General features: G+C 42.0%; 1 protein-coding gene across 2 annotated transcripts; it reads right to left on the reverse strand.

Moving 5' to 3' along the window:
- Positions 1-2,166: 2,166 nt before the first annotated feature.
- LOC138584011 (beta-1,4-galactosyltransferase 3) lies at positions 2,167-25,887 on the reverse strand. Of its 2 annotated transcripts, none has more exons than XM_069656118.1 (7): positions 25,774-25,887; positions 13,402-14,769; positions 8,705-8,940; positions 6,698-6,885; positions 6,477-6,599; positions 6,213-6,317; positions 2,167-5,969 (listed from the first exon to the last, which is right to left on the reverse strand). In XM_069656118.1, the coding sequence occupies exons 2-7, from the start codon at positions 13,673-13,675 to the stop codon at positions 5,711-5,713; spliced, it is 1,185 nt and encodes a 394-aa protein (XP_069512219.1). In that variant the 5' UTR covers positions 13,676-14,769; positions 25,774-25,887; the 3' UTR covers positions 2,167-5,710. The 2 variants fall into 2 exon arrangements, with proteins under 2 accessions (XP_069512219.1, XP_069512220.1); XM_069656119.1 differs by having other exon boundaries at positions 25,760-25,887.
- Between the last annotated feature and the right edge of the window lie 980 nt (positions 25,888-26,867).

The raw sequence follows: 26,867 nt of genomic DNA on the forward strand, positions 1-26,867 counted from the left end.
CACTCAAAGTGCTTTTACACTACATGTCACATTCACACACACATTCACACACTGAAGCCCAAAGTGCTAATCTCCAATCAGTATCTATGTCCATTCGTACCTGATGGCTTTGCCTTTAGGAGCAATTTGGGGTTCGGTGTCTTGCCCAAGGACACTTCGACACTTCGACACTGTAGCAGTCAAAAATCGTACCCCCTACCTTCCGATTGAGAGCCGACCGCCTCGACCACTGAGCCACAGCGTGAGTTGTGAGAGTGAAATACTTTTGGCCTGACTTCTTCAGTTCAGATTAGTAAACAGATTTTCTCATTCAATCTATTAAGTATTAAAGTCTTTGCAACTCAGCAAAATGTGATGAACACCACCTAGTGGATGAAAATACTAATTACTATCAGGCATGACTCTATAAATATACTCACACTTTGTTGCAGTATCGTACACTCTATGAGTAGTAAGTACTTTACCAACAGCATGCCTTAATCAGAACCCCTGCAGTGAGTTAAAGGTAACATCAAATGTTATAAGCAACGATGTAAGACAGATAAATGCAGCTAATCGTTACATTTGAGAAGCTGGGACCAGAATTATTGCTTGATAAATGGCTTCCACTGAATCTATTCAGAGTATAAAAATTCTATTTTCAAGATTGACTGTTTCTGACACACTGCCATTTCACATAATGCCTTCCCCTCCAAGCCAATGACATTGTAAATGCAGGTGTCAAAAGTGATTTGTGATCAGGGGATATGAAGCTGTTAATCCTTCAGTCTATCCAGGCCACAAAGTGAGAGGAAGTGGGGGGTATGGTTTCCTCTGCAGAGCTGAGAAATGACAAAATATCCGGACCAAAACTCTGAAACCATCCACCAGACCATGCTCTTTATAAATCCTGCATGCTCCCTCTCAGCACAGAGGATGACCATGACAGATGTCCATCCTGCCTTTTTATCAAACACCTGATGCAAACACTGATTAAAGATGCCTGTATAATTTGTAGCTGCATGTCTTTAGCAGAGAGAACCACAAGGTGAGGGCAGTCTGACAACCGCGTGTCTGAGGTGTGCTCATCATCAGAGATGCCTTCATTCAGCCACTCTTCATGTTTAAGCATCACAGGCTGTGACACAAAACCTGAGTGACGCATAGTTCCCGGCATTTGTTGATGAGGCTGGCCGCAGAAGGCAAGAAACTGTTCCTGTGTTGGGAGGGTTTCAAAGAGAGTGTGTCCGGGGTGAGAGGGGTCGGCCACAATCTTACCTGCACGCCTCAGGGTCCTGGATGTGCACAGGTCCTAGAGAGATGGCAGATTGCAGCCAATCACCGTCTCTGCAGAGCGGATGGTACGCTGCAGCCTGCCCTTGTCCCTGGCAGTAGCAGCAGCGTACCAGACGGTGATGGAGCAGGTGAGGATGGACTCAACGATGGTGGTGCAGAAGTGCACCATCATCGTCTTTGGCAGGTTGAACTTCTTCAGCTGCCACAGGAAGTACGTCCTCTGCTGTCCCTTTCTGATGAGGGAGCCGATGTTCAGCTCCCACCTGAGGTCCAGGCTGATGATGGTCCCCAGGAAGTGGAAAGACTCCACAGTGGAAACAGTGGAGTCGCTGATGGTGATGGAGGCAGGTGGCTGCTTTCTGTCTAAAATCCACAACCATCTCCTCCGTCTTCTGAACATTACACTCCAGGTTGTTCTCACCACACCAGGTCACCAGATGGTCAATCTCCCACCTGTAGGCAGACTCGTCCCCACCAGACATGAGTCCAATGAGGGTGGTGTCGTCCGCGAACCTCAGGAGCTTGACGGACTGATGACTGGAGGTGCAGCTGTTGGTGTACAGGGAGAAGAGCAGAGGGGAAAGAACGCAGCCTTGAGGGGAGCCGGGTCTGATGGTCCTGGAGTCAGAGACGTGTTTCCCCAGCTTCACGTGCTGCCTTCTGTCGGACAGGAAGTCTGTGATCCACCTGCAGGTGGAGTCAGGCCTCCTCCATCATCTGAGTCCAGATGCTGGAGGATGAAGTAAAATAACCTTTTACCTCAGGGTGGGGTTTGTTATATAAGGTGATGTACAGAGCCCATGCACTTTATTTTTTTCTTCAGCAGCAGACAAGCGCACAAGATACAATGAATAAAAAAGTAAAACAAAGAATAACACGTTTGTTTTGGATAATCAGTTTATTAATGAATTTAAGGCCACTCTGGACTGTGCAGAATTCATAAAGAGAGCAGACATAACTCACAAAGTCACATTGCCCTTGGTTGCTTCAGTGCTACCCTGTGGTGACTGCTTTCTATTGCTGCTGAGCTCGTCCACATCAGAACGGAGTCAAATCTAACAAAACAAAACACAAGTGATACACAGTAAATGACGAAGACTGTGCATTGTGACCTCAGCGTGTAAGCTCCAACTCTCATCCTCAAATTACACGGAAGGAGCACTCCACACAGCAGATGGAAGCCTACATGTAAAGTCACAATAACAGCTTTCAGTTCATAACATAGATACTGCAGCATGCTTCATATTTCCTGGGCGAGCACTGATATGTATAATCTCCAGGTTGTGCTCAATACATTCCCTTACTAATAGGTTCTTTGCCATGCATATTAAGTCTGATATGAATTATAAGTGAAATACTAACATTGTGTGTCTCGCTAAGGCCATAGGATTTAAATATGATACAGTATATAGTCGGCTATTTATGAAAATCACAGGCAACCACTCTCAGAGCTCGTCTCGTCCTATTCAGTCGAGAAATACCACAAAAATATTGAGATAAAAATAAGTCTTCAGTACAGCATTAAAACAACCATCCTCATCCCTTTCTAAAAAGTGTCATTTTCATGTGTGGTTTGGACTGAATACATGATGGTTTAAAAGAGGTGACAGACATTGATAGAAAGAAATAACAGGCCCATTAATAAACAGAAATAATTCATAACAACGGAGCATACTGTTCACACACACACACACATTTTTTATCCATCATCACAGCTTTCCACATAGTCGTCTTTGGTTTCAGCCTGTTCACCTGCCAGTGCCGCCACGCTCACAGGGTAAAGGGACTGTTTTTACTCGTGTAAACAATCAAATCTGTCAGAGAGGAGAGAAGTGTAAAGGGGGGGGTCGACATGCAGTGTGCGGGCACTAGTGGAGAGGACGCAACAGAATTACACGAGTGACAATGTGGTTAAATTAGATTGAAATAAAAGAGTTGAAGGAAAGAATGAAAGGAGGAATGACTGTTTCACACTCGCGAGCTGTCCTTCAGCTTGCCAAAATATCTTGAGCATGTCTTTTCAGATACATTTCACACAATTAAACTGTTGGTTTTAGATGAAAGACGCAAACCATGAGTCATCATCTTTGTAGGTTTTTAAATGACCAAATGGGTCTAAGACTAAAGCTGAAAATTTTTCTGAATTACTGATTAAACGTTCAATCTATGTCAGAATATTCACAACATCTCCACGACTTCAAAGCGCTTGTTTTTCTCCAATCAATACTCCCAAACCCAAAGACTTTGTTTGATATAAATTACAAAAAAACAAATCCTGATATTTAAGACGCTGAAAACAGGAATATTTTTGTTTGAAATGTTAAAAAAGGATCAAAACAGTTGGCACTCCTTTTCTTTGATCAGCTGATCTATCATTTGACTCATCGTTGCAGCTCAATCAGAGGTATCGCAACATTCCTCAGAAACGGGCCGAAGTATAAACATGCAAAATCATCATCTCCACACAGCACAACAACTTCTATCAGCTGAGAGCCGTCATGGTGTGCTTTGGGCTCGAGCTACTCAACTCACTTGTGAGCTCAAAGCAGCATTTACTGCTCCTGGTCCTGAACAAAAGCCACTCCTTTTTTTTTAACAGAACATAGACTGTATAAAAAGATGGACGACATGACAGCTCCTTATAAGTGATGCCAAAACATTTTGAGCGCCCCCTGCTGACTGGCTACAGTATAGGTCATAAAGCCCGCCTCCTCCATGTTAACAGATGGGACATGAGTCAAACTATAAAATCAAAATACATGGCAAATAAATGTTTCTCAAACATGGTTTCTGTCTTTATAGTTAGTTCTTCTCATGCTGATTTACATCCAAGTGTTTTTTTCTGACAAGTTTATTTTTAATTAGTTATTTGATGCTGTAAAAAGGATGATTGACAGCTCTGTTGACAAATATGGCTCCTGCAGCCGATCTGTTCTGGATTAGCAGAGTAGAGGAGGAACGGCGAGAGGAGACGTAACTAAAACAATCACTACAGTCATTGAAGTTTACATATCTGTGAACGTCTGCTTCAGACCGACACAAGAAGCTGTGGATTCTTGCTGTTACTTTTTCAATAATTTAAGTCTGTGTTTTGGTTAGCGGAAGTGGCTACAGCAGCTCCAACTGCCGATCTCTACTGCGCAACTCTGGCTCCAAATGACGTCAACATCGCAAGATGGCAGAACCCAACACGGGGGCTATTTGGGCATCAATTTCCTACAATGAGAGCAGATGGAGACGCGTCGTCCATCTATATACACAGTCATTGACTCAAACAAAATGCGTCCCCTACTTCGTTTCTCAAGTTTTGTATAGATTAGGAGAAGAGATGGGCAAAAGAAAGCACATCATTTAGATTAACTGCATATAACGTGTTGAGGGAGCAAGCCAGCACTCTTTTCATAGACATTAAACAGCACACTGTACACAATCAATATATTCTATTAAAAAAATAGTAACGCGAGACAAGACTCCATTTTGATGTGAATCACAAGCTCATCTGAAGGCAGAGGGCTGACCTGCTCTATTTGAGAAAGGCAGAAACACTCGGAAAAGAAAGTCAATCATATAGAAGATACTTGATATGCTGAGAACCGAGCGCACGCTACACAGAGGACCTGAACCTTGGCCTTGGATGTACAGCACTAAAATATTCCACTTTATCCTCATTCATACTAAACATGAGGCAAAAAATCATGTCTACAGCATCCATAGCTTTGAGCACAGAAGGAAGATTTAATCTATCTTTTGATCAGCATTTCTGTGGAGGAACTATTTTTCAAAAAGAGACTCCAGATATTTGCAGAAAGATCGGATATGTGCGCCATTATTAGAAGCAGTAACAACATCAACAGTTATACACAAATGTGTCCAGTTCCTTCACTCTTTGTAGCAGCTTCACACACTCAACTGACACAAGCCGTCTCCTTCTGTCATGTTTTCACTGGTGTTGAGAAACAAAAAAGAAGCAGACTCTATTGTGGCACAGTGTGACTGCTGGAAGCCGCAGCTACTGCTCCATTTAAATCAATGTTCTGAGTGATGTAAGGTACGAGTGAAGCGACGAATACAAACAGAACAAGATTCTAAGGCATCACAAGGTTTAAGCAGCGACCACAGCGCTGTAGATATATAAACTCATAGAGTCCAACTTTTACCCTTCACTCTTCACTGTGGCTCCCCTGGAAGAAGAATAAGTGATGTAAGAGGATCCGAGGCAGAGAGCCGTCACCTCAGGGCCGAGGACTTCAGGTCTATTGTTCTTAATAATCACCCAAATGAGTTCCCCGCCGTCTGATGCGGTACGACGTTGATTCTCCAAAATCTGACGAAATAAATGAAAAATTTGCAAACAAAAACAAAACAAAAACAGCCACCGAGGAGAACAAACACCATCCTACACACTGAAACGTGATTAGCAGTGTCTTAGGGTGGATTATTTCTCTTTGAGTTTGGCAGGGGGTTTGGCTGAGCCTTTCACCGGGACATCGGCAGGTGCTTTGTCCGCAGGTTTCCCCGCAGCTTTGGCAGGAGGAGGCTTAGTCGAGGGAGGGGGGTGTAGACCGGCCTCAGTGCCGATGTTGACAGTGATGTTGGTGTAGAGGGGCATGTATTGCCGTGAGATTGTCTCGTATTCAGCTGTGTTCATCCCGTCCATCTTCCAGGTCTGCCGTGTCTTGGCCAGCATGTTGAACCTTTAAACGCAGAGACAGAGCGGGGAAACACACTTTAGAGTTTGTGACTCTGCATGAAAACTTTACTTTGCTACAGGCTAGGGATGGGTAATCAATGGCTGATTATTGGTCGATCATGTCGTTGGTATCAAAAGCCCAAGAGTTGCCCTTTCATACATGTCACTCACAGGGAATTTCTTTAAAGGCTCATCCTTACTACAGACTTTGCAAATGAAACCAAGAGCACCAACTTGTGTACTGTACCTCTTTGGGTTCACATCATTGCCTTTGTCCAGCTTGTGTTTGATCATCTTGTAACGGCCGACTTTCAGCGATGGACGGGTGATATACATCCCCGCCAGAGACACTCTGGGAGGACGACAAAAAACAAACATTCATCTTTCAAACAGTCCAATTAGGCCACGCATGCATCTCCCTTTGAGGTTAAACAAGACATTGTCTGACTAACTAATGATTCCCACAGTAGAAGCTCTCATTCTTTGGAGCACCTGGCCCAATTTTTCTCACCTGACTCCGATATCGTCGTCCTCTCCACCCCAGCCCCAGTAGTTGTTGGGAAACCCGTTCATTTTGAGGTAGTGCAGTGGCGTCAGAGCTGACACTCCTCCAAAGTACATTTTGTACGGAAGCCTGCAAGATCGCAAGGACACAGGTAAGTATTTCAAATGATGTAGAAAAGTGCGAAGAGCAAACCAGTAAGCGAGAAAGTCACTCAATAAAAGACATACTTGTAGCCAAACTTGTCCATGGCGATGGCTGCGTGCTTGGGGTTGGAGTCGCAGACGTAGGTGTTGCGGTCGTCCTCTGGAATGAGGTCCACATCATGGAAGAAGAGACAGTCCCAGTCTTCCTCCTTCATGGCCTCCCGGAAACCCACATTCATCAGCTTGGCTCTGTTGAAAGTGTAGTTCCCCGCCTGTGGAGTAAACAGACACAGACACGTGGTATGTTAGCAGCCTTACACACCAGTTAACAAGAAATGAAACAGCAATCAGTCTGTGATGAAGTGAGAAACGGTCAGTATGAGTGTGAGAGACATGTCAATATGGGAAGAACTGGGAAGTGATGCTGAATCTCTATGGCTGTTGACAGATGCATCATTGCACCGTCACACTATTGACAAGCAGAGGACGGCAAGGCGACGCCATATTTTCTTCTTTTTCCAATAGGCTATGCTTTTCTTGTTCAACACTTCAATGTGTGTGTATGTAATGTTAAATAATAAAGTGTGTTCTCTCGCTGAGTTTCAGAGTGCTTTCACACCCGACAGCTTTGATCCGACTTTCGGACTTTACTCGGAAAGTCCGGTTCGTTTGGACGGGTGTGAACACGCATTTGAACTCTGGTGCGGACCAAACAACCAAAACACGGTCCGCTAGAATAGACAGGACTCGTTTCCAAACAAACCACTGTCCGATTCATGTGTGAACATAAACTGACTTAAAGTAGGACCCAACACAGGAATCAAACCAAAAGCTGTGCATTGTGGGTTAGAGACAGACACGCAGCCAGGCAGCAGGATGAGTAGAGGACAGACATGGGGGAGCGACGAGGAAATACAAATATGGGCTGACCAACAATTTCACAAATGTTAGTGGAAATGCATACGTTTCTTTGCGCTTCAAAACCGCTGCTCAAAGCTGCCGTGTGAACACAAACCAATCTTCAGGCAAAATGAAAGCCTGTAACAATTTGGTGTTTGATTCGGATCAAACCAACAGACTTAAATGTTTGTTTTTAAAGAGGAAACAACTGCAGCTGCTCTGGACATTAAACCATTTATGGAGCATTTCGTCTTTCACCCAAACATGAAGGTAAAACCAGTCAAATTAGACGAGGAAGTCTGCGTCACAATCATCCAGCTGTCAAAGCACTACTGCCCTCACTGCACCAAGTTGTGGAGCTGCCTCATAGTAACAGCTGAGGCCAGTGTCTGCCGACAGTAATTGGCTGAAGACTTTGCACAGGTTGTAAAACACAGCTGTAAAAGCAAATTCCCTTTCAATCCCCGTTACACAACATCAGGTTTACAAGATGGTTGCATTTATATAACATTATATAAAGTAATTTGGCGCTTACGCCGTATTTAATCATTGCAGGGGAAATTCACTGGTGCAGCCCTACGGGAAACTTTCATTTTAAGCTCGCTGTAGAAAATCGTTTTTGCTTATAGTTGTATTACACAAAAAAAAAGCGGGTCATGTTCCACAATAAAGAAAAACCCCACGATATGACTCACCAGTAAATGATAAATATAGACACTGCTCATCTCTACCACAATGTTAATGTTGCATCATATTATAAGGCGTTATTCAGATGTTAATTCCCTGACTCATCCTAAAAGAATCACCCTGCAGCATCTGATGTGCCATTTATGAACTTGGTGTCCTCTGAGCAGAGACGCGGAAGATTAAACAATATGATGGTGTAGAAATCCAGCTCAGGAGGGGTAAGAGATAAAGTGCTGAGGAGTTGAATGAATGAATTGTCACAGCTGCAGCTAAACAGATTAAACCCTCTAAGCCACTTAAGCAATCTTATCTTGTAAGTTGCACATGCAGCACACTAGAGGGCGCTCTTCATCTAGACTGAAGAGTAGTGGGCATCAAACAACAGCTAGACTCTGCATACAGAATGTCTAAATCCATGTGAGCTGCAAATATCCAACAATTAAATCTACTTTAATTCCTACTTCCTGGTGTGTGTATTAAATGGCTCGGCTGTGTGTGTTTCACCTGGTGAATGACGTAAATCCCATAATGCAGCTGTTGCCGCTGCAGAAAAGGATGTAGGTAGTAGAGGAGGAACTTGAGGTGGTGTTCCCTGTGTCTGTGGGGAATGATGATGGCTGTCCGGTGCCTCGCCTCGCAGTCGGGCGGCCTGTAGCGTCCTCCCCGCACCACCAGAGGGTTTTTCCTCTGAACCTCTGCTAGAGTGAGCCTCGACGGGAAGCTGACGTGGATCGGCCCACCTGCGAGCAGAAATTGGTCGGCTGTCATTACCAGTAGGAAACATGCTGTGTTTGATGGAGCGAAGGCAAATATGGTGGTTAGTGTGTGAGAGCCCATGATTTCACTGTGACACCATGGTTTAAAATTATATTTTCTGCGTTTAAGTTTAAACTCGTGATAATAGAAACATTGACTCTAACAAAGAGCTGGCTGTGTTGTAGATTTAAATTATGTTCAGTACATTATTTCGGTACATGCCTTCCTGCTTGTCTGACTGGGAAATGGACAAATCAAGAGCCCGGCTCTGGCCGTAAAAAAAGATGATACATTGACAGAATATGTCTTTACTGTCTGTGAAGAGACACATCCTAACCAGGCCAACTCAGTGACCACAAACTGGAAATGGAAACAAAAAAAAACCATGACCAACAAATGAAAACAGAATGTGGTCACTGTTTAACAGGTGAGGCTGAGACACAAATGCACTTCCACCTACAATGTAAAATTAAGCAATATCACATAACAGGAAGTGACGTTCTGAATATCGACACAGCCGTTTGTACAACAGTTACACAAGCAGCAAACAGTAGTAAACAGTAATAATCAGCTGCTCCACCAACTTAGCTAGTTACACAACTTAACTGAAACTGGACTGCTGTTGCCAAGCAACCCAAACATTCTCCTGCACTCAGTGTCTACAGGTTACCACAGATAAGCTGTTTTTATCATCTACATTTCCTCTTTGTTTTTATTAATCATCAACCTGTGAAATAAGAGTCTGCTGTGTGATTCAGAGGTGGCAGCTTGATTAGACACACACGGTCTGCTGGAACGTTAATTAACAGCATTCAGAACACAGAGGGAAAGGGTTGTTCTCTATATCAGCACTCGTGGAATGCTTCTTGTCCAATCAGAGAACTCGATCAGAACAAACTGTTGTATAACATTGAATGAAACGTTCATGTTCTGCTGTGTAATTTCAGGTTTCAAATGACCTCTCTTATGTTGATGTTGAGGCTCCCACAACATTGTTCCTGACATCATCATGCCAATACAGCCTCTGACTTTAATTTGATTTCACGTTTTCTTCTAAGAATTCAACATTTTGAAAACGTTTTTTGGTGCTTCAGTTGTGCAATTCCCGACCGTCTGGAGTCGTCTTCCGCAATCCATTAGGTCTGCTGAATCTTTGGACAGTTTGAAGAAGTTGCTAAAAACTCATTTTTAAGACAAGCCTTCTTGTAGCTCTCCATGCCTGCCTCGTGTGTAGTTTTGTTTTACTTATTTTCATTTTGCCTTGTTTAACTTTGTGATTTTTACCTTTTCTTTGTTTTTTATTCCTGTGTTTGTGAAGCACTTTGTTACCTGTTGTTTTAAAGAGTGCTCTATTAATAAAGCTTTACTTACTTGCTTACAGTTCATAATAAAATTCAAAGTACAAGCCTGTCATTAACAAGGTGCATGTCACTAACTTAGCTGTTAAACTAACCCTGGTATTAAGTATATCAAGCATACAGTTAATCAATTAATTGGTCACTCGATTATTGAGCTGTTAAAATGATTAGTTGTCAGCTATTATGAGCCACTAAGCTTTTTAAATGTGAATATTTTATTTATAACCAGGTTCTTTACTCCTCTGAGAGAGTGAACAGAAAAGCTGTTGGTTGTGGACAAAACAAGACATTTGACGACGTCATCTTGGACTTTGGGAAACAACAATCGACTTCAATTTCATAGTATCATTCAAGTCAGTAACAGAGGCCAAACATGGACCGTTTAAATGCCTGAAACTCCACAATAAAATATTCAACAGCCTCCTGCAGAACAATCCACTGTCCCAACAAGCCTAATTATACGTGTAGCCGGTCCTGGTCGGACAAGCAACCTGAAGACGTCACCTTGGGCTATTTTTAACAAAAGTTAATTAACTTTAATAGTCTTAATTATTACAAACAAATAACAAGGGATCAACCAGTGATGAAAATAATTGTGATTTGCAGCTTTGTCATCACAGGAAAAGAAACCTGTTACAGGATTTGGTTATAATTTCAACATTTAAACGTCCACCCCGCAGTCAGTCCTTCTCTCGTCCTCAAACCAGTTTCAGTCAACCTCCAGGTAGTTTCTGTTGACTTCCAGTTCACTAGTACTCCAGTTACCTTTATCCATTCTGTTTTTCCAGGAAAAACCCAATAACTTGTGGCTCAGTTGTCAGCAGGCAGTGTAAAATGACAGTGGCAGTAATGTGGGAACAAAGGAGCAGAGGGCAGAGCCTGGAAACCAGAAAACTAAGCCGGCTTTGACAGTCAATCCTACGTAAACTGAACAAACACTCGGCGGGATCAGATCGTCCGTAATGTGTAACGAGTGTGTGGCAGGGACAAGACAAACAGAGGAGGACGTGTGATGAGATCCACTTACAACCCTTTATTTCTTCAGAGCTTGCAACCACATCTGAGTCTCTTGTTAAGTGGAGTTTGCTCAGTTATCATCCAGCAAACTGAGACGAGATGCAGTGAAAGGGGTGAGGTTGAAGGTATCTTTTCAGTTAAGATGGTTCTTTTGTTAAACTGATATTTCCGCTCTCAAAAGACACCATGTTAGGTTACATCCGAGATAAAGCAACTAGCACACATTATATGATTAAAAAATAGATACTTTAAACATCTTTTTCAAGACTTGTCATTTGAGTAATCAACAAGTTACGTTAATGATTCAGCATCAGCATGCAGCATCACAATTTAACACTTTTTCTGTTGCTAAAAGAATCCCTCACACAATCCATTATTCTGTCTCTAATGAGGAGGCATTACGCAGCTATTTTTAACGCTTCTGTGGTATGCTGATGAACATTATTAATACCCCTGTGGCTGATTAGTTAACACCGTGTATCTCACAAAGCAGGTATTACTACAGTGCTTTGGATTTGTGGTGGTTTGGAGCCTAAATTGAAAAAAGATGTGTCCACTATAACTCCTGCTTAGCTCACACTGAGGATCTGCGTCGGTGCGGCAATATCACCAACAAACAGGAGGTTTTAAACCAGTTAAGAAAGTTGCTGCTGACTTTCTGCTCTCTGGTGTAATTTTCAGGTTTACCTCCATAACTATTTTGAATTCCTTTTTCGATAAGAAGTAATGCAAAGTAAACCCACGCCCACTGACTCAGCTGTCAGCATGCAGTTTGACGTTTCTGCCAAAGTCCTGCTAAATACAAAGCAGAGGGGTGTGGGCACTCAAATATTTAGAGCTTAAGTGCAAATATTCATAATTCATTGAGCAAATGTTACCCATGTTTTCAGGTGGACATCTAAGAAGTGGCAAAAGGCACATGTTCTGAATAGCCACCAAATCAAGTTGCCCAGCTTACATAACCTGCACCGTACAACGTCTCTATTAGAACAACTGTTTTCTATCAGAGGGAGCAGATGATGAAAACAAAACAACACTACCAGCAGCTTTTTTATTTTTACACACTTCCAAGTAGTGCCACGAGCCATCAGCTATTACACAAGTACTGGCTCACCCTCATAATGCTAGTGTCTGAAATAACATCTTGACAAAGAGGCCACTATGAGCGTGTGAAATTATAATTCTTAACCTCAGATAGCACGACAAAAAAGATGTGAAATTTCAGAAGATTAAACAAAAGAGAGCCCTTGGAGCAGAAAGAAGAGGCCCTGTTCATGTGGTGAGGCTGTGCAACAGCAGATGAACTGCACAGCTACTGAAGTAGAAAAGTCATTAAGGTCACTGACTTTAAAATAAACACAACAGGATTTCATGATATATCAGGGCCAATAAATTATTAGCCGACACTAGCCAAGCACAATTATATTGGTATATATCTGTACCAGCATATGTTTTTAATTATGTACCTACATGACTACTTCAACCATACAACACCATAGGGCAGAAAGAAAATAAAAAATAAAAAAGATTCATAAAGAAATGTAGCCTGATGATAAATTGTCTCCATTTTTATCAAAGCAGTGAAGAAACATGGAATAAGATTTTTAAAAAGCCACTCATCGTCCGTCTTTGCTCATTAACATCTCACTTTTTCCTACCATCAGGTGGGCTTACAATACAGGTTATGAACCTGTACATAAAATACAAATGTTAAGTTATCTGTATAATATTGGTATCTGACATAAGAAACAGGTGATTATTAGTTTTGGCATCGGCTGATATAAGCTCACATCTCACACTACTGGAAAAGAAATTACATCCATAATCCATTGAAATTTGTGATTTGATTGTGACAAAACCAGACCAGAGACACATGGCTGCAATCAGTAACTCAGAGTGATAAGACTGTGAGAAAGATTCACGAATGACAACAATGTATAAATCTGGAAAAATGCCAGGTAAGTTAGTTTGTTCACAAATCAATGATTGATGACATGACGTGTGATGGACAGAGTAATCAATCTTTACCGGGTACAGTGGAATGACACAGAAGCGAATAAAAGCACTCACCTATTAGAGGGGACGTCTTGGGGCAGAAGGGCACGTCATTACTATGGCTATGACCTTTAGATAGGAGGGAGAGGTTGGCGTAAACGTCGCCTCCAATGATGCCAGCTGTGGTGTGGTTGCGGCCTGACAAACCAGTGGCGTCCGGCTTGCGGAAGATGCGGATGAAGTAGCTGACTCTCTTCTGGTATCCCTCTCGGGACAGCAGTGCCATGACCACCAGCTGGATACCCAGGAACATGAAAATGTAGCGCCATTTTGAGTGGATACTGAACATGGCGACAGCTCTGCGTCGTCAAAACAGCGGAGGCAGTGCAGAAAGTCACTCACAGGTGTGGAGCAACCTGACTCTCTGTGGTTTTAATGCCGGGCCTTTGTAAGGAGGCTCTCCCAAAGATTAAAAAAAATCAGGAAGGTGATGATTGTCAACTGTGTATTGAAAGAGTCAAATATACTATGTTCTCTAAAATATGGCAGCACACACTAAATGTCACAGTCACTGTATCTTAAGTTGCGTGTGATAACCTGTGGCAATATGAAATATGAATATAGAGCACGATGAGTAAAAAAATGGCAAAAGGAACACAAAAAAGGCACTTTTGGTTCGCTGATATTGAAAAAAAAACACCAAACAGAGGAAAAATATTCTCACCCAAAAACAAAAAAAAAGTCTCGTTTACTTTTCTCTGTTTCACTGCATTACTTGCTGCAGCTGACTATGTGCCAGATATCTCCAGAGTTGACTGCTGGTCCAGTGAGTGGTTGTTGTGGGGTGATAATGCCAGTTCCACATCATGTGGTTTCACCCCCACTGAATTCCATGTGTTGCCCCGTGAAGCTCATTCTCCTCTGGTCAAATAAACGGCAGCGTCAGTGTCTCTCCCTCACTCTCTCATCCCCCCTTTGTGAGGTTTATGCTGCCTTCTGTTTTCCCTCATGGTCTCTCCTGAGGGAGGCCTCTGCAACAACAACAGCCGCCATGACAAAAGGGAGCATATGCAGCCGTATAGGGCCTATACTTTACAGAGGATTACACGCAGCGTCCACCGACTCTCTGACTGACTCGCTGGAGAGACAGGGGGGAGTGGACCATGACCGGCGTGGGAGGAGCGGTCAGAGGGTTGCATGTGCGAGTGGGTGACTGTGTGTTTGTTTGGGGGAGGGTTTCAGTGGTGGGGTGGCTGAGAGGAAAAAGAATAGGGGGAGGAGATGGAGGAAGAGGAGAAGGAGGAGGGAGAGTTTTGATCCTCACTGCTATTGTCCCATAATGATGCAATCCACAACTATGAGGCAGCTCAAACAGCTCACTGGGCTGACAGCCACTGGACTCATCGGATGGACAGGAACTGGACCAGTTGCACCAGCGCAGCTCTGAAAGACACAGAAGAAGGGGAGGGACTGTTACATTGACTGACGGCCTTTGGTTAAAACTGTTTACCTCAGCGATTCTGTACTTACAGCAGAATGACTTTCCCATGCAAACAATGACTAATTGTGTGCAGCGCAGGCTCAACAAATGGATTGCATTTGTTTACATGGAGACCCAACAGCACAGTTGGAAAGCATTGACTAATCAGGCCCAGCGTGGGCTCAGTGCAGAAGCCTCCCCAAAGAGAGGCCTGCTGCCCACAGCGGACGGCAGACGGAAAGTCGTGCATCGCAGTGTGGATGAAAACTTCCTCGTTCCAGAGCCAGAAAAACTCAACTGCCCTGTTGACGTAGGTCGCTGTAATGTTTGCAGACCTAGCTTAACCCCTGCCAATACTCTGGAGCTGTCTGCTGCAGTATCCAACACATTCTTAGTCGCAAATCAATTAGTGCTTGTTAAAGTAGCCAGCCTTAGACCACTAATCCTAATCCCACTGAACGCTGCGAGACTGGAGCGGATATTGAGGGAGACGGATAGAAAAAAAAATAGTTCAAAACAACTAGAGCAGCTGCCAGCCTGCAACCTGAACATAATACACATAAGGGAATTTAACTGCGCAGATTTAATTCCTAAAATTCTGCTGCGCCAAAGGAAAGCTCTTTAAACAGGTACAACTGCAATGTCTCCCAGTGCATTTCCTGCACTGCATTTTTATGTATTCTGCTTGGTTTAATGTTAATGAAAGGGCCGTCGATTGTCCAAAATGCAGCTATTTTAAAGCCTATAACACAAAATAAAAGGAAAATATGATCACCTGATACCTGGCTGGTAAATTATGCAAGCGGCTGATAAATTAGCATCAAATACCAGGCAGAAGAAAACCACCAAAACAATGGCAGTTTATGAGGGGTTAGTAAACCCTGCTGTTTGGTTCTTTTCTACTGAATAATCAGAAGAGCGTAGACATATTCAGCCCTTAGCGCCTGTTACACTCATTACACAGGGGAAGCATTATGAGCACTCGAACGAGGGCAGAGTGCATTAGATTTCAGAAGCAGTGCTCTTGTGCTGCCTTTCCTCATGCTTAGTCTGTCAGTCAAACAGTGTAGAAAAACAGGTATATTACAAAAGGCTCATTAAAGAAGAGAGGCAGGGAGGTGGAAAACAAAGATGAAAGAGAAAAAAGCGCTCTGAAAAACAGAAAGGTTGACGGCCTGCTCTTTATGTTGCATAATATTTCATCCCACAAGTAATTAGTACAAGTATTAGTCTTGTTTTTAAAAAACCCTCTTTTTCCACACTATATGATATACAGTGAACATCTACTATTTTAGGAATTATCTCTGCACTGACATTTAGTTTAATATATGATCCTACAGATTAGAGCTGCAAAGAAAGACCGATCAGTTGATGGAAAATAACTAAATGCCTAATTACTAAATGTCATTTTATAAGCAAAAATGTCAAAAGTGCAGGGTCCAGCTTCTTAAAGGGCCAGTTCAGCGATTTTCAACCTCAGTCCTATCATGCTATTATGGGGAGCTAATGCCATTAAGGTAGGAAAAAATGCAATTTAACTCTGTGCCTTTGGAGGACGCTATCCGCTTCTCCAATGGGCCCTGGAAAACCTCCGCCAGACTACGTAAAACGCGTCAACTACACTTCCTTAATCCAGGACGCCCGCCTCCGATTGTCATGTTTTGAAATGTAGCCTGCAGACCCGAAGATTTTTTAGATGATCCAACAGTTTATTCTCATCATGTTTCAGATTCTGTACCGCCCTGAGCCATTGCCTGCAGTAATCAATGTCCTTGACTGGAAAACCAGAGTATTACACTCCTTTCAGAGCGAGGGGCACAATGCACGCTGGGTGTTGTAGGAATGTAGAATGGGCGAAACCATGAGCCGTTTGTACAACTTTCTCCAGAGCTATGGCGCAAATTTCAAATATTATTGCTTCTATTAATTACAGAGAACACCAGCTGTGACTGATAGTGGCTTTTTCCAGGGGCAAATTGCTCCTTTAAAGCTGCAGTAGGCAAGATGGAGAAGAGAGCGGACTTTGCTCCAAAATTTGAAAGGCTACAACCTCCAGGTCTCTCCCCCTCTCTCTCCGCGGCGCTCAGTCCTGCCTCCAAAGCCCTCCCCGCAGAGGAGGCTATCATGCATGCGCAGGCTAGTAACCACAGCAACTGCAGGAGCCAGATATACACTATGTAAAAATGTGAAATGACAACAACCGCAGCTGCCACCAACACTATCGAAGCAGATACACATCAAACCAACGGAAATCAGTGTTTTGCTGTGAACGATAATCTACAGCTAATTCTATTTAGCAAAAGCACCAGCACTTTGTTTGCTAACAGAGACTGTGGAAACACACTGATGTTGAGAACATTAGCCGTGAGAGCACAGGCACACAGAACTATCAGGAGGAACTGAAACTGTCTGAAACGGTAACACTGCCTGGGCACTTCACAAACATATTTTCAGCCACTCCGCCATGAAACAACGCTGAACAGTAGCCGCATTGATAAACAAGCTAACGTTAGCCCGACTGCAACACCAAATTAACACAACATCACACTAACCGCAGACATCATAGCAGTGTGAAACAAATACAGCAGAAATGAAGCTGGGGTAATTACCTGTCGAGCATAACTGTCTACCTCAGCATCACTTTATAATCCTTTCAGGTCCCGTAGCTCTCTCCACCTCGGAAATGCCGCTCCAATGTTTACTCTCATTTCATTTCTGTCTCAGTCCAACTCTTTCTTCTATTTCTCTTCTTCAGTTTATCGGTCTTTGTAGTATAAGCCTTGTAGGTAATAGAGGGACGGGCAGTTTGTTCATTCCTGGTGGTTGTTTTTAAGCCTTTGTGGACACTAACCGGCTGACGCTGCGCACACTGAAAAAATTGAGCTTGACCATTTGAGTATGTGCAGAGTAGACTGCTCGGCTCCGATTGGTTGTGTGTTTGGGGAACGTTGGATTCTTACAAATGCCATTAGGATCTATGCCATGCTGCTTTTGTTTATCACAGTAAATATGTTTGTTTTTTTTGGACTATTAGTTGGAAGAAAATAATCATTTTGAGATGTCAATTTGTGTTCTGGAGAATTTTGGTCAGCATTTGTCATCATTTTCTAAGATTTAATATACTAAATGGTTAATACATTGTAAAAAGCACATTATTTTTTAAGTGAAATAGTCGTTGGACAAGTCCAGCAGCATCCTCACATTCCTGTGCTTTCTCAGTGACGATGGTTGTCACGTAATCCTTACACGTGTCATTACTGACGAACCAGGTTGCAAAACACGAAATTCCCCTTTAACTGCCAGTGCAAAATACAGCCAACAGACATACTGATGACATCTGACAGACTCACGCTTGTTGACTGCTGCATATTTCTGCATTCTGCTTTGACAGCTGACTGAGGATTTTCAGTTTAAGTATAATAAAGGTTTTTCTCTGAGGGGATATGTGGATAAAGAAGGAGAGGAAAGCCTCAGCTTCCTGCTGCAGATGGTTTTTTATCATGTGAGACTGTGAGCAGATGGGAGTATGAACCCTCTCACTTTGCCTGGCCCCTATAATAACCCCATAGATTATGGATATAGATTGTAAAGATCATGCTATAAAGACCCGGGTTAATCCCACAGCGAGGAAATTCAACTCCATCCCGAACACAAAAGCAAGCGACCTGGAAAACTGTAATCTTGAATGTAAAGATTTACCGGCTGGTTCAGGGTCTTTCAGTCTCACTAGATTAATACAAATGATTCTCATTTTTCAAGTACAAAACATGGATGATTAGATAAATGTAGTGTGCAACTTTTAGCCGCCACATAAGCATCATGTATGAGGAAAACCCTGAGGGGCTGCATTCAGACTTTCTATTGCACCCTTTGCCCATAGTCAAGCATCATATTCATGTAATAGGATCCAGAAATATCTTTACAAAGGGGAGAACTGATAAGTCTGGTTTGCTTTAGTGCTTGAGGGCCATATTGTGCCTGAGCTGGCTAATACAGTGACAGAACTTGGCAGCAGGCACCTCCTTCAACAAAGCTCAGGCACTGACTTAACACGCATATAAAAGAGACCCAGTGACTAGATTTAGACGAATGTTTCTACGTTAGCTAAAAGGCCGAGGATGAGGAGGAGTGAACCAAAGAGAGAGAAGGACAAAGCAAACCAGGAGGAGCTGGAGGGGGAAAGGGAAAAGCAGCCAGCAGTCTGGTTACACTATGTTCTTTTGACTTCATTGTCTCTGCTGCACAGATGTCCTTCCTGTCTACTTTCAGAATTTAAAAACAGGCACGTTTAGCATCAATAATTATGCCATCAGTACATTAAAGCTCTTCTGCGCTCTTTCCTTTTTTCTACTTGACTGTGCAATGTGTGCTTTGAACAATGATGGCACATAACAGCCGACAAATGGGACATTTTCTTTTCCGCCCTGAGGCCATTAATATTACATATATATATCTACAGGCACGCTTGTACACACATGAATGAATGCAAGAGAGGCCTAGCATGAGGTTCGAATGAAGAGAAGACAAGAACATAAAAGGAGAAGGGGGTATGGGAGTTATATATTTAGCTCATCATCGAGGGACTATAGCTTACGGTCAGTACTGCAGCTCCAATCCTTAAGGGACGGCAGAGAACTCATGCACAGTCCACTGACAGCAGCAGCAGCAGCTCCAGAGGGAGATTAACAAGCAGCCAGACTAAGTCACAGTGCAGTGAGGGTTACAGCAGCAGTGGTTCACCTAATCAGACGTTTCTACTGAGTCTCTACTGCCCCAAACACCTGAGTCACTTTCTTCATATTCCGCTCTTTTACATCCCTCTCACAAGGCAGCCCATTCGCTCGACTAGAACTGATCAGCAGCACAAAACATGTATTCAATAGAGCAAACCAATAATCGATTTTTGGGATCATTGAATAAATATACAGTGAATTGTGTGCAGATTTTGCATCAATATGACTTCGCAAAGCTACTCAGAAGGCTACTAGTATCACAGTGGTTGTTTGTTAACGATTTGAATAAATAGACTGAATGAGAAACAGATACAATAAAGACCTAACCACCGTAACACCTTTATTGTTTACTAACTCCGACAGAAGCATACTCCACTGGCAATGGGAAAAGAGATATCAGCATCTATAAGCGGGTCTTCTGGGGTCTGAAAAACCTGCGTCAACACGCTAAATGTAGGTGGGAAAGGGGTATGTGATGGCACCATCTTTAAATCAGCCCAAGCTGAACACATTGGAACACATTCACTTTTACGAGCAACTGTTATTTATTATCTGTTGTGGGTTATTTCACAGGTATTTGCTGTTTGAGCCAGAAACTTCAGGCGCAGCTTGTTCACATCAAATAAGTAGAGCACAGAGCAGAGATGTGGCCCATCCAAGTTGGAGTACAATGATAGTTTCCTGATGAAATGTGGCTCCAACTGCCTGAAAGGCAGTACATCAGCTAAGTGTAACTGCAGGAGAGGAAAACAAAAGACATTAAGTCTTTGCTATTGACTTCTATGGTTCTCACTGATGATCTGAGGGGCTGCAACAAGCAATTAGTCTCTTAGGATCTCTGTGGATTAATCCCACTGTCATTTCCTCAGTTTATCGATTATGTTTGATCTGTAAAATGTCAGTAAATGTTGAAACATGTTTCTCGAGGCTCAAAGCGATGTCTTCAAACGTCTCTTTTCTTTTTGATTCTAATAGTTACAACTAATCTATTAATTGCAGCTCTAGCAAAACAGCCAGAGCCTGTAAAGCAAAAAAGAACAACGGTTTACAGAGTCCAGCAAAGACATAATAGAAAAGCTGCAACACCTGCTCTGTATTTTTACAAAGAAAATAAAAGAAAAAGCTCTCCACAAAACCTAGACTAGACTACTGTCTGGTCTGCTAAAGACCTTAACCTTTTAACCCCACTGAAGCACATATCAGTGCTCGCTCTGCATTAGAGGATGAAGCTTTCACATCTGTCGGCGTGTCATCAGTCCTATATGTGCCTATAGAGGATGCACAAGTGCTCTCTAGTCTTAAATGTGTGACCTTCCTTTTAAATCTGCTAAACCCCTCCTACTGTTAGCAGAGCGAGAACGTCCATCAAATCCCACTGGCTTCTGCACAACGATTCACTTCAAGCTTTTAAAGCATTAGACTGCAGCATGCTTCTAAGGAATTGTTATCCATCTCTTTCAGAGTCATGTATCTAACTGTTGAAAACAGGTCATGAAGAACAATTATACACATGTCAAAATAATAACAAAATAACATTAGAGCTGGCATTTAAGATAACAGTCAGTGGGAGAGGTTACAGTCCTATGGGCATCTCTCAACAGGAAGAAGATGCAAGGCAGAAAAAAATATAAATAAATGGCCTTAAGTACTGATTATAGAGAGGTAGAAAAAGCCTATGAAACTCATTCATATCTACATTAACCATATATTTCATATTTTTAAGTTTTAAGTCATCACACAACTGCAACTGATTTCATTAATGTGCATCTGCTCCCAGAGAAAAGAGCTAATTAATTAAATTAGATTAAAGAAGAGAGAGAGAGAGCAGGAAGAACAGAGGTGGACAAAGGCAACGACAAGTCAAGCTACTTCTGTCAAGCACTAAGTCATAATTTACTTTTATATTTTGCTATTAGGGCTGGTGAGTCAGGGATGCAAAGCAAGTAAAGGTTTAAAAATCCTATTTAGTCTGCAGAGGAGCAACATTAGTGCATCCTGTTTGATGTTAGTAATAGGTAGGAGAGAACATGGATAAGAGTGGTGGTTAGCTTTCTAATCAACTCTAAACTCATTCTTGGTCGACAGAGTCAACAAACAAACCAGTCCAACAACCAGCAAATTCTGGCTGGCTGAACAAGCTAGTCGACATTACTCGCCAGTCTGGTTTGACCAATCTAGGTGAAAAAAAATGTGTTCAAACCTTGTTAGAGTCGAGCTGATACAACCGTGGCTTGGTATCTTTTTTGAGGTTATACTTCATGGTTGTGTTGCCAGAAAATGTGATCACCCAGAAAATAGTGAGTGAAGACAGAGGAAGAGAGCAGAGACAGCATTTGAAGAGGAGTACAAAAGGAGAGAGGAGTGGATAATGTGTTAATTGAAGATAAATATGCAGTTAATGTGCATTAAAAGGCCAACAATAATACAGAGAAAGCCATATACTATCGATTTATTTGTGAACTGAAATGCCAATTATCCTGAAAGCATCTAATAAGAATATATCAGGGTTATTTCAGTGTGAACACGCACTAAAACATATTAAGTGTTGAGCAGTTTCACACAAACCACTTCCAGATCAAGGCTTCCCGCAGGAACTTCTATTTCCAGCACTGATCAAAACAATCTGAGCCAGCCAGGTTTGATTCATCGTGACCTCACATGAAGTGATCACACAAGTGCCATCAGAAACATGCATGCATCCCATCAACCTCACAGCAGAACTATGAACTAAGTCTAAATTAAAGCATGCATATATAAACCGTGAAGTTTAACCTGGTACTGAGTGGGTTGGTTTTCTCAAACGTTCAGCTCTTCAAACAGTATTGTGTCTCGTTCCTTCTGGTGTTGGAATATCTCCCCATTAGAAATATGCAAAGGAATGGATTGTTCACAGTGGGTCAAGTCAAGTACATTTTTATTGTATAGCCAAAGTCACCCGTAAAATTGTGCCACACGGGCCTTTACAATCTGCAGTTAGTATACGACACCCTGGAATGAGGTCTTTCCAGCAGACACGCCACAGTGAGCTGTGTGAAATGTGCCTCCCTTCATTCAGCTATAACTTATGCTGACAAGATGATTGAATTTATGTCAATCATATTGTAATTTCCTGACGCATGATTTTGGAATCTGAACCTTGCCGATTAACTAGAGGGTTAAATTCTTAAAATGGATTTAACCCCTTTCAATCATGGCATCCACTACATATGGAACATTTGTTACCATTCAAATTGTTGTTCATGTCCAAACTGTCACGTAATGGACCCACAAAGTGTTACAATTCTATTTGATTATTGTATGGTATATGCATCTCTTGGCTGTTTTGAGAAATTACATCCTTTATTCAAATGACGAATGGAAAAGGAAATGCATCAAGTACCTCAGGAATAATTGTTTCAACTGAAATACATTCAAGATTTTAAATCAGATTTTTCTTGTACATTACTTCTGTGATTGAAAATATGCTTCAGTGGCATATTTAGCCTCTAGAGCTTGTATAAGATCCTGACTTACTTTGAATGTTTTTTTAATATAATATACACTCTCCGGGCCACTTCATTAGGTACACCTAAAAAAATCTAATGTAATCCAATACACCAGCTCGGCCATAAGATTTGCTTTTGTGTGGTGTTTCTAATACTTCTCTGGCACCGTCATGTATAGGGAGGACAAAAAATTAGAGACACATCTCAATATAATTTAGTTCAGTACAACACCACCTTTAACTTTTATCTAACCTTTATCATTACAATGTTATCATTATGTTAACCAATGTTTTCCACTACAGTGGACATATATGAAACTACCTCAAAATACAATATTTTGAAAGAAAGTGATTCTTCACTGGTTTCAAAATTGAAAGAATATTAAAAAATGTAACTGTTTATGGAGCTCCATTAGAGAAACAGCTTGGCAAGGCAAGCACATTGTCTGTATTCCACGAATAAACAAGTGGTCAATGCCATTCCTCTTATAGTGGGGATGTGTAAATGTAAGCTAACTAACAGGAGTATTTTAAATTGTTTAGATACTGGTGTTTCAAATTGCACATAGGAGGGAACCTGATCTGGACAGATGTGGCCAGCAGACTGCAAAACAGCTATTACACAACTGCATCATTTTTCTTCTCCATGCCGCAAAGACATTAAGGAAAAAAAAACATTCTAAAAAATACAGCAGGCTTAAGGTGAAAGAACTTTTCTGATTCTGTACACAAAGGCAGGCCTTTTCTCTCAAGCACCAACCAAGCAAGACCAGGCAATGAAATAATGTGCAAACATGCCCTGAGAAAAGAGGTGTCTGCATAACAACGCGTGCCAGCGTCCTTGTCATGGAAACCCACCCTGAGCCCTCGCCATTCATCGTGGGTGCAGCTGGTACACGTCTCTGTTCGCTGCTCCCTCGAGTACGACTCTGCTGGGACAGACTGCTGAGGAGAGGGGGAAAAAAAAACACCATATCCCTCCTCCTTCCTCTCACTTTTTCTTCCTCATCTATCTGCCTTCAGTAGCTCATGCTGTTTCCAGAGAGTAGTCCTCACCTCCAGCTATAACCAGCCCACCAGGGACATACTCAGAAACTTGCAGTGCATTGCAAACTTAGCATGGACAACCATGGAGACAAGGAAACCCCTATGAGACCAGAAACCCACAACAAAACTGGAGCAACAAGTCAGACAGAAAAGAAGATAGTCATCACCACAGGTCCTGTGACATTTAAACTATTTAAAACAAAGGAAAACTACACAGAAACTAAAACAGACAAGGCCTGAAGCGTATGAGCAGTTGTTCTATGGGAGTATCTAACGCATCTAAAATATTAAGTTTAGATTCATAATTTAGGTTTCAAAAATATATCTTATTGCAACTGTGATGTGATACATAATTAGAGGCAATCATTTTTAATTTTCAATTTTGTTGAAAAACAAAATGATGTTTGCAGGAATCTATATCAAAGATGTTTCAAATTGTACAGTGCAGTACTGAACAAATCTGCAATCCTGTATTTAATTGAAAATTGTATTTTGAGACACATTTTCTCTTTAACTAATATTGCACGTCCTACATTTTCAGATTTGCAGTTGGCAATACTGTGATTTCATTCATGCGTTGGTAGAGTCCAGTTCTTGGAGAAAGATAAGCTCATCAGTTGCAGTGTGTAACTCATGCCTGGCTGACGCTAATGTTTGTCAGATAAATGTACACTATCTAAGCAGGTTAAACTATTATCCATCTTCTTGAGAAAAAATAAAAGAGTAGTCCTTCTGTCTGCCTCCTGCCTGGGTCCTCTCATTCCTCAAGTATGGGCTCAATCAATCTGACAGTTCAGAGGGGGAGGGGGCGGCAATGCAGAGCCTTTTGTTCTGCTGAGGAAGGTATGCATGAAAACATAAGAACAGAATAAAGGCTATGAAACCTGTTTCTGCAGGAAGTCGACTTCTTGCGATAAATTTGCATGAAATCAGTGATTATTTTTAACTTGTGCGCGATATCTTAACAGCGAACATGCCAGCACATTTAGCCTCTCCTAAGTACTTAGCTTTAATAAACAGAGTATTTGATCATTCGTGTAGTCTATAAACTTATTACAAAACTTTAGTTTGTGTAGTCCTTGTCGTTTAAGCAGTGGCGTTAAAGTAGTTGATTTGATAGCAACGCAAACTTGCGAATGTTTAAGCTAAAAGTTGTGTACGCATTTTTGGAGTAACACTAATATTAGCTTAACGTAACTCAATGTTGGCAGTGTAGCTTGGCGAACTTGATAAGTTAACTAACAATGCAAATAACAAAGAAAACGTCTAACCTCCTTTATTTCAGCCACAGAATACGCTGAAATTAAAGTTTAAACCGTTTAGTAACGGTTTTCACAACAATGTCGCGTGGCGTTAACGGACGATCTTACTTGTAACTGAAGCTAGTTAACACGAATCGTTAACTATATTTCAACTGTTGTGTGACTCTTTACACGTTTACTCAGAGCAGGAGATAATTAAACACACTTTAAAGCACATAATCCTGAAAACTCTGTTGAGGAAACTGTTCTCAGCAAACCTCCAACTACAACCGACACTCGCCAGCTGTGACGGGAAACACGAACCACAGAGGCAGAGCAGAGCTAGCACTGCGGGTTAACTGACGTCCTGTTAGCCACCTAGCTAGCAAGCAACCATACACATTAACACACGGTGCTCTTTTCGGTGTCAGTTAGCAATATACTTTACCGTTTAATCCTTACCAGAGAGGCTGCTGATATTCCTTTGCCGGTTAAGTAGCGGTTAACCGTTGGTTTCCACAATAATACCCTCCCTCCTCCGGATTAACGATATGTTTTGAAGTTGATGTTGTGTGGACGCTGTCTCGGGGAACGAATGAACAGAGTCAATGTCGCACAGCATTTCCCCCTCCCCTTCACTGGAAATCCCACATTACATTATGTGCCCATTGTAACATCAAATTTCACTTAATACACGTTGGAATTCGATTTTAACACAGTGTAATGTGTGGCTATGGTAGAAGTAGGAGTACTAATTGCAGTTGTAGTACCTTAGGCATAGCTTTCATGGTACTAATCAATATAATTAGTAGTATAACTACCAGGGGCGGTTCTAGGAAGTTTTTGATGGGGGGGGGGGGGGGGGGGGGGCAGGCAGGGGCATAGAAGGGGGTACTTTAAAGGGGACATATTTTAGCTATGCAATTAATTTTCTATTATTCCAATCTGTTGGCAACGTTTGTTGGCAAAGTTTGTTTTGTTTTTAAAATTGTATACATATTTTAATTTAATTATTTTTTGGAGCCTCTCCTTCTTCCTGAAACGAACAAGCTGTTTTGCCATTCAAATGTTAGACCTTATACCATGTCCTAACAGCAAGCAAGCATCCGATATAGCATCGCATCGCATATCATCGGACACTCGCTGTCCACACTGGATCCGTTAATTATGGAATTCTATTACGTAATGTAAACACGCCACGTACCTATAGGCAGATTGCTTGACTTATTTTGATCTTTATAGTGAAATGAGGAGGTATCGTAGAGATAACTCCCCATTTCAACTAACTGAATAAACTGTTCCTTGTCCATGTTGATTAGCTGTTTCACCGCGAGCGACAGGAATAAATAGGAACGGGGCGTCAGACAAAAGTTCAAACCTGCAGCTCTTCTGAACAGCCCATTTCAGAGGCTACCATTTTAAAAATGTGATTCTGGAAAAACAGAATTATGCAGTTTTCACTTTTTCACTGTGAACAACAAAAACCCAAAAACGTGAAACCCATGCAAAATATGAGAATATCCATTTAAAAGATATGGCCCCTTTAAGTAACATGT

Source organism: Semicossyphus pulcher, unplaced genomic scaffold (genome assembly GCF_022749685.1).
Source record: "Semicossyphus pulcher isolate SPU_LCO1_2020_fin unplaced genomic scaffold, fSemPul1.0.p SCAF_9, whole genome shotgun sequence".
NCBI lineage: Eukaryota > Metazoa > Chordata > Actinopteri > Labriformes > Labridae > Semicossyphus > Semicossyphus pulcher.

What these genes read in the sequence shown, in the direction of transcription:
- LOC138584011 (XM_069656118.1), bottom strand. Translation starts at nt 13,675, where the DNA reads ATGTTCAGTATCCACTCAAAATGGCGCTACATTTTCATGTTCCTGGGT. An exon ending in CAAGACGTCCCCTCTAATAG is followed by an intron (nt 8,941 to 13,401) that starts GTGAGTGCTTTT and finishes TTCTGCTCGCAG; the next exon opens with GTGGGCCGATCCACGTCAGC. An exon ending in ATGGACAAGTTTGGCTACAA is followed by an intron (nt 6,600 to 6,697) that starts GTATGTCTTTTA and finishes GCGATCTTGCAG; the next exon opens with GCTTCCGTACAAAATGTACT.